This window comes from Acinonyx jubatus, chromosome E1 (assembly GCF_027475565.1).
Source record: "Acinonyx jubatus isolate Ajub_Pintada_27869175 chromosome E1, VMU_Ajub_asm_v1.0, whole genome shotgun sequence".
NCBI classification, from domain to species: Eukaryota; Metazoa; Chordata; class Mammalia; order Carnivora; family Felidae; genus Acinonyx; species Acinonyx jubatus.
In genome coordinates, this window is record NC_069397.1 from 19,121,119 (window position 1) to 19,136,157 (window position 15,039).

The 15,039-nt window shown below is 56.0% G+C and overlaps 1 protein-coding gene across 5 annotated transcripts in view; it reads left to right on the forward strand.

The window, feature by feature from the left end:
• The window catches only part of RAB11FIP4 (RAB11 family interacting protein 4), a 123,280-nt gene extending 112,339 nt beyond the window's left edge, over positions 1-10,941 (forward strand). For all 5 annotated transcript variants that reach the window (XM_053212825.1, XM_027034450.2, XM_053212828.1 and 2 more), the window contains 5 exons: positions 1,185-1,266; positions 1,748-1,885; positions 1,969-2,127; positions 3,167-3,310; positions 4,488-10,941. In XM_053212825.1, the coding sequence (XP_053068800.1) occupies positions 1,185-1,266; positions 1,748-1,885; positions 1,969-2,127; positions 3,167-3,310; positions 4,488-4,604 (640 nt within the window). In that variant the 3' untranslated portion in view covers positions 4,605-10,941. The remainder of the gene's footprint in view (positions 1-1,184; positions 1,267-1,747; positions 1,886-1,968; positions 2,128-3,166; positions 3,311-4,487) is intronic.
• Positions 10,942-15,039: the final 4,098 nt, after the last annotated feature.

Consider the following 15,039-nt stretch of genomic DNA (forward strand, 5'->3'; position numbering starts at 1 on the left):
CAACAAGAGGATAGGTTAAAAAACTGTGGTCTTGCCCCTATTCCTGGGTTGGGTATAATATCCGGGCTCGGAGCTCCCCCTGCTGTTAGAGTCTCCTTGACCTTGAACACCTGGGTACACTGACCCGGGGCCCCTGGGGCCAACGTAAATGGAAAAGCAAGGCCCGGTTTCTTTTGGGCTTCTGGGCCGCAGGTATAGCTGCTGGAACCTGAGGCCGGTAGGGAGAGGAGTATTGACCTGGGAATCTGGGTTGCTTACCCTTTAGCTCCAGGACTTTGGACATCCTGTGTCATTTTCTGGGCCTCAGTTTCCCCATCTGTCAGTCCTCCCTCCCAGCCCCACAGAATGACCGTGAAGGCAGGTGGGTTGCTGCACATCAGAACAGTACACACAGGTGAAGACTGTGGTGTCCCAGGGCTGCCCTCCCTAATGACCCAGGCCAGGGAGGCCACTGGGAAGCTACCTAGGCCCCTGGCAGAGAGAGCAGTGGAGCCATCACTCTAGGAAAGAAGTAACAAGTGTGAAGGAGAGGGAATGTTTGGCAGGAATCGGTGGCAGAAATGACCCTGTGCTGTTCCGGTGCCACTGACAGCCCAACTCACCTGCCCTCTTCTCAGGTCATTTAAAACGACCTGGGTACCTGGGCTGTGTCTCCTCATGGGATCCTGTTAGGACAGCCCCCTCTGGACACCAACACAGAGGACAATGACCTGTGGATGTCACAGGCAGCTGCGGGGAGGGCCGAGCAAAGAGCCTGGGAGAGACGCTGGGGGGAGAAAGAAAAGCAAACGCTGTCATTGCTTTCCAAGCGGGAGGGACCTGCCACCACCAGCCACAGGAGGACCTTCTCTTTGTTTAGCAGAAAAACGTCCTCCGTGTTGTTTCAGGCTGTAAGGACGCATGTGAAAAAAAATCCTATGTTCTTATTCACAAATGAGTGTTTCCTTTTATCACAAACAGAAGGATGGTAATTCGGTGTCCTTCCCAGTTTGCCTTGGATGACAGGAAGCTCGAAGCTGTATTACCCATCTGGAACAACTAGTCATATTCTCTCTCTCTCTCTCTCTCTCTCTCTTGCTTTCTGGTATCTTCCCTCTTCCAGGAAGCAGAGAATCACTGTAGACTGTCCGTCCGTTGTAAGATAACCTCCGTTTCTGACATACTTGTCTTTCTCCTTTTCCCAGGGTGCAGCAATTAGAGGAGGAAAACACTGAGCTCAGAACAACAGTGACCCGGCTCAAGTCACAAACAGAGAAGCTGGATGAGGTGAGCAGCAGGCCTAGGAGTGTCCCTCAGATTCCGATCTTGAGCTGAAGCCACAGAGGCGGTGTTGGCCACAAAGGCCTCTAGTTGCTAGTTTGCCCTAACAACAACAGAAACAAAATAAAATATGAATAGTAAGTTGTCTTCCTATGTTTCTGATTTTCCAAACTTTTTTTACAGCGAATATAATTTTTTATATAATGGGGGGAAGTAATAATAAAAAAGAGAGAAGGAGGTTAGCTTGTGTTTGGCCGCACCTTTGATTCAGGTTTCATCTGGCACCATCGAAGGGCTTCAGAGGCCTGTGTTTCTAGAATCCTAAGGGACCCGGCTGTTTCTTTAAGCCGTGACTCGAGGGTTGTGTTCAGGGGGGCTGGTCGGACTGCCCGCCTGTCCAGGTGGCTGACCCAGGGCCCCCTGACGTCCCTGGGGTGTAGTGAGCCTCTCTGGGCACCGTCCTCCCTGACCCAGTCCCCCGATCCAGGAGCGGCAGCGCATGTGTGACCGGCTGGAGGACACCAGCCTGCGGCTCAAAGATGAGACGGACCTGTACAAGCGCGTGACGGACAAGCTGCGGCAGAACCGCCTTGAGTTCCAAAAGGAACGGGAGGCGACGCAGGAGGTGGGTCCCAGGCCGGAGGGCACCGGGCACCGGGGCTCCCTCCCGTGGCCGCGCTCCCGCCAACCAGCCCCTCCCCCACGCAGCTCATCGAGGACTTGCGGAAGGAGCTAGAGCACCTGCAGATGTACAAGCTGGACTGTGAGCGGCCAGGCCGGGGACGCAGCTCGTCCTCTGGCCTGGGCGAGTTCAACGCCAGGGCCCGCGAGGTGGAGCTGGAGCATGAGGTCAAGCGGCTCAAGCAGGTGGGCCCCGCCGGACGGGTCTCCCGCATGGGGCCCCAAGCTGCAGCGGCACCTTCCCACACCGCTTCCTGTCTGCTCCTCTCAACGTCCCTGCCCGGTGGGGCTGCCCGTCCCCACCCCACAGCTCAGGCAAGGCAGCTCACCTCTAGGCCACACTTGATGCGGATCCCGGGGTCTCTCCTTGGAGTCCACACAAAGAAGCAGACCCCACTCTGCTGTCCTTGCCGATGGAGTGGAGGAGGAGACTGTCCAGCCATGGATGAGGGTCTGCTGTGTTGGGTCCTCCCAGAAGCAGACCCGGATCCCAAGGTTCCATTTCAAATGGTTCCCGGGAGCACTCCCATGATGGGGGAGTTGGGGGAAGTGGGATCAGGAGGGGCAGGGACCAAGGGAGGGTGTGATGGTGAGTGAAGCCCCCTGTTCAGCCCAGCCCGACATTCAGGGGTGGGAAACTGCTCTAGAAAGTCTACTCCTGCTGGCTTCACCAGCATCCCACAGCGATCCGAAAACCCCAGCCCTTTCTCATGCATGAGGGCACCAAGTCCCAGGTGTGCGGTTAGTTAGGAGACTTTAGGCAAAAGCTAGCACGTGGTACTGGCACGTGGGGGTCTGGGCAGGGCCCTGTGAGGCCACCTGTACTCAGGAAGAGTTCCCACAGAGCAGGATTCCTGAACCTCGCTACAGGAGGAGACTGGATCCAGCCTTGCAGCCCGGAGACCCCAAAGTATCAGGAGCTCCTCTTCTGGCTCACTCACCCCAGGGAGGAAAGCATGGCCAGGAGCCCTGCCCTTATCTGGAAACTTCGTTCCCCTGAGTGGGCCCATAACTCTTCCTCAGCACCCCGTGACCTCCCAGGACCCAGCCCTTCCCCCGAAGCCTGGCAGAGGCCACATCACCCATGGGTGTCTTTGAGCTGGCCTGACACACACCTGAGAGGAGGGTCCCGGTGGCAGTCAGGAGACCGTGAATGCAAAGAAATGGGTTCTGCTGGGTTCTGGATGCTTCTGGCAGCTGACGTTGCCTTTGTCCCACTCCACAGGAGAATCATAAGCTGCGGGACCAGAATGACGACTTGAATGGACAGATCTTGAGCCTCAGCCTCTATGAAGCAAAGAACCTCTTTGCCACCCAGACCAAAGCCCAGTCTCTGGCCGCAGAAATAGACACGGCCTCTCGCGATGAGGTAATGTGCCCTCTCATTCTTGCTTGGGAGCCTCGGCCGCTCCTCTGCAAGTCCTGTCCCGCACCCGTGTGCTGTGATGAGAAGTCCCAGGCTACCCCGAGCAGGGGAAGCAGACCAGGGCCCGTGAGGGTCCCCATCTGCAGCCACCTGAGTGACCGTGCAGAGCAGTGAGGGAGTTAGAGCAGTTCTGACTTCCTGCGTGTGCTGGGGAGGAAGCTCTGGGAACAGAGTGGAGTTTGAGTCTTTGCTCTACCAGAAACATGCCAAAATGGCCGGCTGATCAACATGTCTCTGTCAGCCCGTAGTGCAGGAGAAGCTAGAACCCCTCTGCCTCAAGCCAAGAGGGGAAAGACACTAGCGTTTCTTGAGCACCTGATTGTAGTGTGTCTTCATCTTCTGACAACTCAAAGGCTTCCTGGACATTTCCATGTTACAGATTGGGAGGCTAGGACACAAGATCACCCAACTTGTGGAGGGAGAAGGACCCAGGTCTCCAGAACCAAAGTCCGTTCTGCCCCACCACCCCACACCAGGGTGTGCTTCTAAAAGATCAGGCCTCCAAAATACCCTGGTTACATTTGAACATGAATCATAAGACAGTCACTGAACCCTTTATCCTGTGCTTAGGACACAGAGCTAAGTGCTGACCCCTAGCCTCGGGGGACTCCCAGGGGAGCTGGTTACCAGCCTCCAGTCTGGGGGCAGAGGTGGCATTTCAGTGACCTAAAGGACACATCGGGAGTGGACCTGCACAGGGGCAATGGCAGGGTCGGGGTGATGAGGGGACCGTTTCAGGTAGAGGAAACAGCTAGAAGCCTTACAAGTCTTAGGGCCCTGGGACTCTGGATGTCATTCTTGATTGCAAATGCCTTTAGCCAGTGTTTTCAGCCTGTACCGAGCTGTTGCTCATACTTGGGTCCCTCAACAGACCAGTTGGATCAGAATCCCTGGGGGAGGGGCCTGGGCATCAGCATATCTCACACACCTTACTGTGAGCTGTCACTGCTCTCGCTGGTTTCTGGCACCCAAGTGCTGAGGTTGGTCTGGGGGCCTGCCTTGCCCAGGTGTCCCGAGCCCCTCTGTGCCGGGCCCTGGCTCACCACAAGCTGGGGATCCGGGTTCCACCTGCACTCCAGCCCGGGCCTGGCCTCTGACCTGCCTCTCCCGTTCCCCCCAGCTCATGGAAGCCCTGAAGGAGCAGGAGGAGATCAACTTCCGGCTGAGGCAGTACATGGACAAGATTATCCTTGCCATCCTGGACCACAACCCCTCCATCCTTGAGATCAAACACTGAGACGAGGGCTGGCTGCAGAGCGGCCTCGGGACCCTCCCAGCCCTGGACCCTGGGACCAAGGCGCAGACCCCACTTGAGGATGCGGCCCAAGCCAGGCCACACACACACAGACACACAGACACACAGACACACACACACACACACACACACACACACACACACACACACACACTGTAAACATCTCTGGCCACCATGTCCTGTGTACTGATGCGTATGTGGGGAAGCCGCTCACACAGCAAGGGGTGAGCGTGGGGCTGTGAGTGTCATCTGCACAGTTACTGCCCGTGCACTTTGCAGTCCCCTTGCAAGAGAGGATGGTCCTGGAGGGTGGGAGGGGCAAGGTCTGCTATCAGGAGTTACTGTAATAACAAGAACTGGAAGACTGTGTTTCAGGTACTGGATGAAAATGATTCTACCTCTGGGGATAAGGATTTAAAGATGCTCTAGTGAGACAGGCTGTTTTCACCCCACCTCTGTTCCCTCTGGGAGTGGGAGCAAAATTATGGTCTTTCCCAGGGGTTCGAATGCCTAACGGCCACATCCTCCCCAGCCTCTTTGGCCACCTTTCAAGCCTAGGTGCTCAGGCTCAGAGAGGAGGAAGGGGCCCTCCCAGAGCCCCTCCCTGGCCAGCAGCCCCTGTGATGCCTGTGCATGGGGTGTCCCGAGGACTCAGGCTTGCAGGAGAGCTGGCATGGGGCAGCCTTCGTTTGAGAAGTTCTTGGTATTTGGGGGGTTTCCTGTACACTTCCCCATCCCTGCCTGCCTGCCTGCCTGCCTCTTCCTTTCTGGCTTGGTTGTTTTTGGTTTTTATTTTAGAGAGAGAGTGCGAGTCGGGGAGAGGCGCGGGGTCGAGGGTGGGGTGGGGGCGGAGAGAGAGAGAGAGAGAGAGAGAGAGAGAGAGAGAGAGAGAGAGAATGAATCTTAAGCAGGCTCCACACTCAGCATGGAGCCCGACGCTAGGCTCAATCCCACAACCCAGGGATCATGACCTGAGCTGAAATCAAGAGTTGGACGCTCAACTGACTGAGCCACCCAGGCGCCCCTCTTTCTGTTTTATTGTTAAGACCATGAAAAATGAGCGGTATTTAACTTGAGTGTAAAATGAAGGGAATAAAAGGGGGTGGGGAGTGGGGGCCAGGGGTGTCTAAGGCACGTGTTGGCATTGGGTGACAAAGACCTTAGTTCCAGGGAGGAGCGTGGTCCCATTCCAGTCTGTTCCCTCCCCGTGGGCTGCATTTCATGAGAAGCATGGATGGACAGTCCGCAGGCGGGGAGTGGGCCTTGCTTACCTGCTCCTGTTCTCCACACAACCCGGTGATGGCAGGCCTCAGGTTTGGAGTTTGGGATTCTGAGCTCTGGGCTTGACTCAGCTGGGTAGCAAGGCCCCCGCGTCCCGCCTTTTGGAAACTCTCCTATTCAGTTCTCAGCCAGGAGCGGTGTGCTGGTGAGAGACACGGGTGGGGAGATCGCAGGGAAACCTTCGGCCTCCGTCCTTGTGACACATGGTGGAAATTCTCTCTCTGGATTTTTTTTTCTCTCGCTCTCTGGATTTTTAACGTGATCTTTTGTTGTAGGCAGCTGGTACTTTGAGTTTTCCAGTTTGTCTCAGTTTTATATGGCTTGTGATTCGTTTCGTTAATCCACACATCTATAAACATGTATGCTCTTGGTTTTTTTTCCCCTGCAGTTTGTTTTCTTCAGCAATTCTAGTGTAAGAAGGAAAGTTCAGGCATGTTGGGGAGGGGCAAGAAGGGGTGTATGCAGAGAAGCGGGGGCAGGAGAGGGTGAAGAGGGGATCGGGGACTTGGGTATGTATGTTCCCTGTTCACGGAGGCAGGGCTGTGGCCACCACCCATCTTCATTCCATTCCAGTCAACTTTTGCTTCTGTTGGATTTTGTGATTTCTTTTGAAGCATACGTGTGGGGTTTGTTTCATGCTGCAGATAACGGGGCTGCGTTGGTCTGATCCAGGCCTTTGGGGGTCACCCACCGCAGGAAGACTAGGGCAGGGAGTCTCTCGACTCGCGAGGGTGCTGGTCTCCTTGGGCTCCTCCAGGGGTCTGAGAAGCAGCAGCAGTGGAAAGAAGGCATGAGGAGTGAGTCTCTTGAGAATTTGCTAATGGCTCCTAATTAAAGGAAAGAAAAGAAGACGTATCAGGACTTGGGTTTGGTCTGGATTTGACACCAGGAGGAGTCCTACAGAGGCCAGCCAGACCAAGGTCCTGGGCTGTGGGAGACTCGCCCCAGGGATGAGCATTTTATATGTAAAACTTTATATGCTCTTTAGCTGCTTTGATCTGGAATCCCAAAGAAGGGCCCAGAGGCCTGGGTTACACAGTCACACGGTCACTAGGCGGGAAGGAATTTCTGCCTTGGTGTAAAGGGGCGGAAAAAGCGGTCTGCCAGCAACATGCTGCCACCTCCTCCCTGAAGGGGGCGCCATGGGAGCGGCCTCCCTGAGGACGCCGCGTCTGAAAGGCCCCAAGGGATCTGGTGCTGTGCCTGGGGTCTCTGGAAAAAGGGCGGACTTTAAAATGAGACTAAACTCCACGTAACCCAGGTCTCGAGTTAAATCCAACCATCTTCAGCCAGAGTACGTCTCATAAAACCCAGACCGTCTAATTGGCTCTCAACGATCATGTAGCGTCTTTAACTGCTCTTCCCTGCTTGAAAGCTCGCCTGAGGGGGGCACATGTCCCAAGGGTCCCAGCCCCATGGGCCCTGCGAGGCACCGGCGGGGCAGACCCTGCCCCCTTCCAGTGTTTCCCCCTACTTTGTGTGTGGTCTGGTAGAGCGTTACACTCTTCTCTCTCTCCGCACGGGGGGGGGGGGGGGCTGCTAGGTAGCATGCACGGTGCCCAGCCCAGTGTGCATTTCAGGCAAACAAAACAGAACTCGTAGGAGAAGTATGTTCCCTGCAATGCCTGGAACATACTTAAAATGGAGAGAGTTTTAAAATTCTGATAACTGGGTGGAATCCACAGAGGTTCTGACTTCGTTGGTGTGGAGCATGGCCGCCGAGGCATCGGAATGTTTGAACAACTCCCCAGCTGATTGTAATTTAACTGGGTGCCCCTATGTGGGTTTTGTTTTTTGTTTTCGCTGAACCCGGCCACCTTACCAAGTAGGGATTAGTAGTAACTTGTCCAAAGTTTAGAGGTGTTGCGGGGGCGTGGAGAGGGGTTTCTGCAACAGATTTGCGTTTTACTCGGCAGTTGGCTATCCTTACATTCAGTTGGAAACCAGACAAAAGTTGCCGAATCAGCAAGTGAGGGTTATATACAGTATCTAATAGAAAAGGAGGTACTCTCTGGCTTAGCTAGGCCTTATTCTGTGGGGAAGTATAAGAAATAAAGTTCTAGTAGAAAAAAAAATTTTTTTAACTTTGAATTGGCCAAGTTACACAAATTATTATGTTTTTTATTAGAGCAGGGGAGAGGGGCAGAGGGAGAGAACGAGAGAATCTTAAGCAGGCTCTACACTCAGCATACAGCCCGACTCGGGGCTCGATCGCATGGCTCGTGACCTGAGCTGAAATCAAGAGTCTGACCTTCAACCGACTGAGCCACCCAGGCACCTGTAGACACACACACACACACACACACACACACACACACACTTTTTAATTTGTAGATTCTCTAAGAATGGCCAGAGGGAAATTCCTTTACCTTGACTTTGTTTCTGACCTGTTACAAACACAGAGCTCAAGAATCTCCGAAAGCACTTGGACCTGAAACAGTGGTTTTCAACTTGGGTTGTGCATTGAAATCACCTAGGGAGATATAAAAACTTCCGCCTGAGCTGAACCCTGCCCCTCCTCCCATCTCTGCCCCCAGATTCCAGTGTAATTGGTTTAGGTGTGGCCCGGGCACGCAAATGTTGAAAGAGCTCCCCAGGTGACACCGATGGGTAGCCCCAGGTTGAGACCCCTGCCCTAGAGGGTTGCTAGCCAAGGGTAGAGGAAACGGGTAGAGTTGGTCTAGAGTTGGTCGTCAGGTTTGTTAATCCAGGTGCTGCGTTAACATTAGGGTGTCAGTGGCTTTGATGGATGGTGAGAAGCCAGGAGATCCCTCGCCCCAGGATGGGAGGCCAGGTGCCTTCAGGAACTGGTGTGCCCAGCTGTTCTCGTCACCCTGGGGGTTAGCACACCTGAGTGGGCAAGTCTCTGTCAGGTGCCCATGGGGTCAGACGCGGGCCCATTCTGGAGTTGGGGTAGAACAGAGTCAAGGGTCGGGGAGGGGCTGTCCCCCGGAAGGCAGCCTCCTACTTGCACAGCTGAGCAGGAGGGGACACTGGCTTTGTGGGTTTTGCCTCTGACCTGTTTTCAGGCTGGGTGGATGAGGGTCACCCCAGCGTCTCCACTTTCAGCACCCAAACCAGCACACCCCGGCCCACGTCCAAGAGGCTCCAGGCGCTGGTCTGCTGGATCATCTGATTCCTGACCCAGCCAGGTCCCGGTGGTCAGGAGGGCACAGTGCGGGCGCTTTTGTTCCACCAAGGGACTTAATGGCCGGCAGAAACTGCAGCGGCCAGTGGGGACTGGTGGCTCAGGGCGAAACTAAGGCTGCTTTTTGTGCTGTGGGCACGTGTGTTTAATGCATTAGCAAATTTAGCAGGGGAAGTTTGGGAACGGTCGCCACGCCAAGAAAATGACTGTTCGCCTGGCACGACCACAGCGACTCTTTGAAAGGGCTGAGGAGGGTTTGGGGCTGAGGGCTTCAGTGCTGGCATCCTCCCTGGCCGGTGCTCCTTGGGGACGGAGGTCAGTCCCTGTAGGGCGATGCTTCAGGCTGGTGGAGACCAAGGCCCATCTGCTGAGGGGCCTCAGGCCAGAAGGGCCAAGTACCCCCTGGTGACTTCAGGCAAGTTCCTTCTGTTGACCTTAGGGACCTTCAGGTCCTCCGTCCTGCTCTGAATCTGTGTGCAAAAGGTCAGGGAGCAGGAGAGGCTGGCACCACGGGCCAGCCCGAGCTGCGTGGCAGCACAGCTCTAAGGCCCTTGTGCCGCCCACCTGAGAACATAGGCTGCTTTCTGAAAGCATAGACCCTGGCGAAGTGGTCTGACTTTGGTGCTCCGACCTTGTAGGCTCCTCCTCCTTCCTTGTGACTGTAACCCGCCATCTGCCCCCCGCAGCCACCGCAGGAGGGTGGCTGAGAATGGCGGGAGTTAAGTGCTGTTGCCCCGAGGGGACCGCACCTCCTACCGGGACCCTCTGCTTTGCTGTGCTGCACAGGCTGTGTTTTGTCTGCATGGTTTGGGGTCGCTGTCCTTGTGCCTTTTTTCTTCCCTGTCCACTGTACAGGATTTGCCATGTCCTCACTGCCCCTTTTCTACATCCTCGTGTTTACCCTGGTCCTTCCCGAGCCCTGTAAATGTGTACATAGCGTCCCACTTGGCGTCCACGGGGTCTGCTCCCAGGCCAGGCCTCCCAGCACGTTCTTCCACACGCGCCTCCAGGTTGCTCGCTCAGCCGTGCAGATTTGGTAACTTTGTACAGAACTCTTTTCATTATGGTCTTAAGCTCGGAGGGCTCGCAGTCCCTCGTCCAGCCTGCAGCTAGTTTAGAAGCCTTGCACACCAGAAAAGGGTCACTTTGTGTAAAGCACCTTCTCCCACAAACGTCTTCCCGTATTGGTGTCAGTATTTATAGAAAGCAGAGCGCATCTTTCTAACTGTGGGGTTCGGCCCAGGGCCCCCGCAGGGACGTCATGGGTCTGCGGCAGCACCCCTGGCCCCCAGAGGAAGCTCCAGCTGTGTGTGGCTCCCGGTGCTTGGCACTGGGCTGGGTTCAAGACCACCACCATCTGGTGTCTCGAACAGCTTTGGAACTCCCAAGTGGGCAGAAGAGGCTCCTCGCTGCTGCCCCGGCCTGCTATTAACTGCCGAGCTCTTCCTCATCTGCCCGAGGTGCTCAGACCCGAGTGCCATTAATTCCCCGACTGCTGACCGGACTCACTCGCCCACAGCCTGCTGGCTCCCTCCGTCCTGGCCCTTCCTGCTTTCTTGGCTGGGCCTCCGGGGGCCCAGATGGAAGAAGCTACATGTATGGCCTCGTGCCCAGGGGTTTGTTAGACGGCTTTGACTCTGGGATTCCCCTTGGGTCTCGCCCCAGGAGCCTCCCTCTGGAAGCAGGCTTATCTCTGGAGCTGGGGTGAGACCACTTCCAGGCCCCAAGGTGGGGAGAGGGGTGAGGCCCAAGGCTGCGTCCCAGGGCCCCAAGCTCTCCACGTCCTACCTGCTTCTAGCCAAAAAGGAGCAGGCTGTCAGAGGCAGGCTCCTTCAGGAACTCTAATGTACAGACCAAGGTGTAAATAAACAGTTTGCTTTTCTTGCCTGACTTGACGGTGAGTTTCTGTGGTTGGGGGAGGGAGGGTGGAAGACGGGAGGTCTGGTTCTGGGGCTCCAGGGGACAGACAGTGTCCTTTAGGAAGAGCAGGCCCCACCCTGCATACCGGGGGGCTGGCGCCGTCCTCCAGGGGCAGGGCAGAGACCCTTGTTTTGGCCTGCTGTCCCCCGGAGAGGTGTGGCTCCCAGAAGCCCCTGGAACACCACCATTCCAGCCGCGGGGCTGTGATGCTCAACAACCTGGTCTTTGCTGCAGCCATGGTCCCTTTCCCAGCCGGGGCCTCCCAGGGGGCTCCGCTTGCTCTGGCCACTCTAATGGGGCCCCAGGGCCATCTTCCTCCCTGTCCACCGCTGCGATTCCTCTGGGTCACAGGCCCAAGTCCTCCCCTCAAGCGTCGTTTCAGACCGACGTGCCTGCACCAGTGCTGCCAAAGCTGTAAAGCATCAAGGTGGCTGCAGGTTGAGCGGCCCAGACCCCCAGATTTCTGCCTTCTCCTGGTCTGCCCCTTCCTCTTACTGTGGCACTCCAGGTGTCGAAGGGATTCCCAGGTTGCCCAGGCCCAGCCCCTGGAGCGGAGGCTGCTCTCCCTGTTGGCCCAGACCCTCAGGATAGGCAGGACCAGGTCCCTCCACCTCCCCCCACAGGCCCTTGTGGCGGGGGTCTGCCTGTAGGTGGCCCCCCACTCAGTAGATTTACCTGGCTTCCTGGGCTGGGGCGGGGGGGAAGTCCCCTCCCAACACTGGGAATCTGTTGTCCTGGATCTCTGTTCCCTCCATCCTCCTAATGTGCCTCTTTCAAACTGCCCTACTTGAGTTGCCAGATCTGCAAATAAAAATACAGGATGCCCAATTAAATTCGAATTTCAGGTCAGCGATCCTTCGGTTTAAATATGTTCTGTGCAATACTTAAAAAATTAGTAATTGCATGTCTGAAATTTGACACTGGTTCTGCCTTTCCTACCCAGTTATCCAGAAGGAACTGCTGGCCTTTCCAGAAGCTGTTAGCCCGCTTGTGCCTTTGTCTTCACATGGCCATCTTCCCTCTGTTAATCTCTGTCCAGATTTCACTGTTAGAAGGACACCGGACATTGGATTAGGGCCCACCCTATCCCAGGATGACCTCATTTTAAACTTGCTTGTATCTGCAAACACCCTATTTCCAAATAACGCCCAGTTCACAAATACCAGGGCTTAGGAATTCAACATTTCAGGGGGACACAATTCAACTCAGTTTGCTATTCTGGAGAGAGGTGAGAGCCAGCACTGCTGTGTGGACAGGCTGTGCCCTCTGCGCACGTAAATTCCCTGCTCACCCGTCCCGGATGAATAGCTTGGCTATTTCAGACATCACCAACCCTACGCCCCCTGGAGGCCACGGTTCCTGCAACGGCTTCATTGTCCGATCCCAAACTCACTAGGCCCTTAAATTTAAAGCCTTTTAGAGTGGTCCGGGCCCAGGTCAAAGTCTCCTGAGTAGGTAAAAAAAAAAAATCTGGGTCTGAAATCCCCCAAGCAACCGACTTGAGCGCATTGTATGTGCCACCCTCTGTGTTGGGCACTGGAGGTTGGCACGGAAGAGACAGCAGAGGCTTATGTCCTCCTGCGGGCAGGGGGGCCAGGGAAAGGTCCCGGGGCTGCAGGAGCCGGGGACAAGGGGATTGGGATCAGCTGGGGATCAGGGGCAGCTTCTCTGAGGAAGGGGTATTTCAGAGGAACCCTGAAGGGCTGTAGGATCAGGAGCCACATATGGGGGAGGCCGGCAGAAAGCACAGCCCTTTCAGAGACTCTGGTTGGGAGGTGGGACAGGTGAGTCCACTCGGAGGCTGGTGGGCCCAAGGTGGATCTCGTTCACCATTAAGCAATTGTTTCATCGCTTCCTAATGCTCGGTGTAGAGCCAGGTGCGGGGCTTTGACGCTGAGCAAAACAGATCTGCTCCTCACCCTCATGGCACAGGGTGCCTCCAGAATGTTCAAATGGGAGGTTCTCAATCCTGGCTGCGTGTTTGAATAGCCCGAGGGAGTTTAAAACCCCACGGATAAAGGCCCCAGCCCAGCGGTTTGGATTCAGGAGGTAAGGGGTGGGCTGGACGCCAGGGTTTTTCCAAAGTCCCCCAGGTGATTCCAGCATGTTCGCAGGTGTGAGGGTCACTGCTATGTAATCCCCCCCAGAGATCGTTGGGAGGGAACAGCAGGTGGAGAGGCCTTTAGAGAACGAGCAGCAGGATCTTAAGCCAAGGAGTGGCCTGCTCGGGGCCGAGTTTCAGAGAGCGGCGGCGGGACCAGGCGGCAACCTGACAGAGGAAGTGAGAGAGGAAGGCAGCCTGGGACTCAGGTAAGACCCGGGTTGTTCGCTATTTGCGGAGTAAGATGAGTTAGAATTGCCAGATGTCAGTGGTGGTTTGGGCAAGGCAGCCAGGCTTCTCACAGCCTTGCTGGGAGGGTCTCCAGAAAATGTCTCAGCTACATGCAAAGGTGGGTAAAGTCACTTTCTGCGCGCCCCCCACCCCCACCCCCTCAGCAAGTGCAGCACCCGTCACACTACAGGCGGCCCAGAGCCCTGTGGCCAGCAGGGGGCGCTCGCCGCGGGACAAGGCGGGCTCTCCTCGGAGGCGGCCCTCTGATCTTCCAGCCCTGGGGACCGGGATCTGGCGTCATTCCCCTCCCCTTACTCCGTGCCTGATGCAGTGCGTGGTTCTCGGGAGGTAACGCGAGGTAGTTGCCGTTAGCTTGCGTGCGCTTAGGGCTTCCTGTGTGCCAAGCAGTGTTTTGTGTGCTTCGTGTGCACTGGGCCATTTAATCCTCACAACCATGGAGGGGAGGGGGGCAGCATTATCTCCATCTCACAGATGAGGAAACTGGGCCGCCGCAGGCGACGTAACTAGCCGTAAGTCACCCAGGGTTCACGTCCAGGCAGCTGGTAAGGGGAAGAGTCATCCCAGAGCGGGACCCGGCGGAGAGGGTGGTTCAGAGCAGGGAGGAGTCACTTCCGGCTGGCAAGGCTTCAGGGGGAAAGGACATGTACGGAGCCCTGGAGCCTGCGCTCCGGGAGCAGAGGGGCTGTAAAGGGCACCGCGGGAACCAGCGTGTGGAGGTGGGACACCGAAGGATGGTGGCTTCACTGCGGCTCAGCTTGGCTGGCGGGCTGAGGGGTCACTACTGCCACAAGTGTCCTGGGGGGGAGGTTGTGGCCTCTAGGGCCCAGGAAGTCCGGAGCCAGCTTCAAACCAGTCCTTCCAGGAACAAAACCAAGTGGTTGGGTTGGGGCTGCAGGAAGTTCCCCTCACTCTCACTCTCCTGCCACCCCTAGCTGGACCCTGGCTTTCACTCCAAGCTCTGATTTGGGCAGGACGTTGGTGTGGCCTCTGGGCTTTAAAAAAAAAAAAAAAAAAAAATGGTGGAGGGGCGCCTGGGTGGCTCAGTCGGTTAAGTGTCCTCCTCTTGGTTTTGGCTCAGGTCATGATCTTACGGTTCATGAGTTCAGCCCCCACATCAGGCTCCGCGCTGCTGGTGCTGAGCCCGCTGGGGATTCTCTCTCCCTCTCTTTCTACCCCTGTCCTGCCATGCTCTCTCTCCAAATAAATAAATTGTAAGATTTGAAACAAAAATTAAGACCATGTTTTAAATGGTGGAGCTCCTGAAAGGCCCAAATGCAGAGAGCAAAGGTGCTGAAATCTGAGCCCCTTTAAGTCACAGTTAGTGAATGATGGGGGAGGGGGGAGTCTCCAAAGATAGTCACCATTGATTTATTCCCTCCCTGTGTGCAGGCGTCTCCCCTACTGAGAGGTGGAATTTTCCTCCCCTCCCCCACCTTTGGGCTGGCCACGTGACTACCCTGATCAATACGTGGAAAGGTGCATCATTTGTAGCAGAAGTGATAATCCTGGGACTTCTCGGCTCTGGCCCTAAGAGGCAGCAAGGAAACTTCCGTTTCCTTCCTCTTGACATGCACCCTCTTGGAGGGCAGCTGCCATGCTCTGAGGAACCCCAAGCAGCCACGTGGTAAACTGAGGTCCCAGCCCAACAGCACCAGCTCAGTGCCAGCCATATGAGTGAGGTCATGGTGAGCCTTCCAGCCAGTCCAACACCCTTG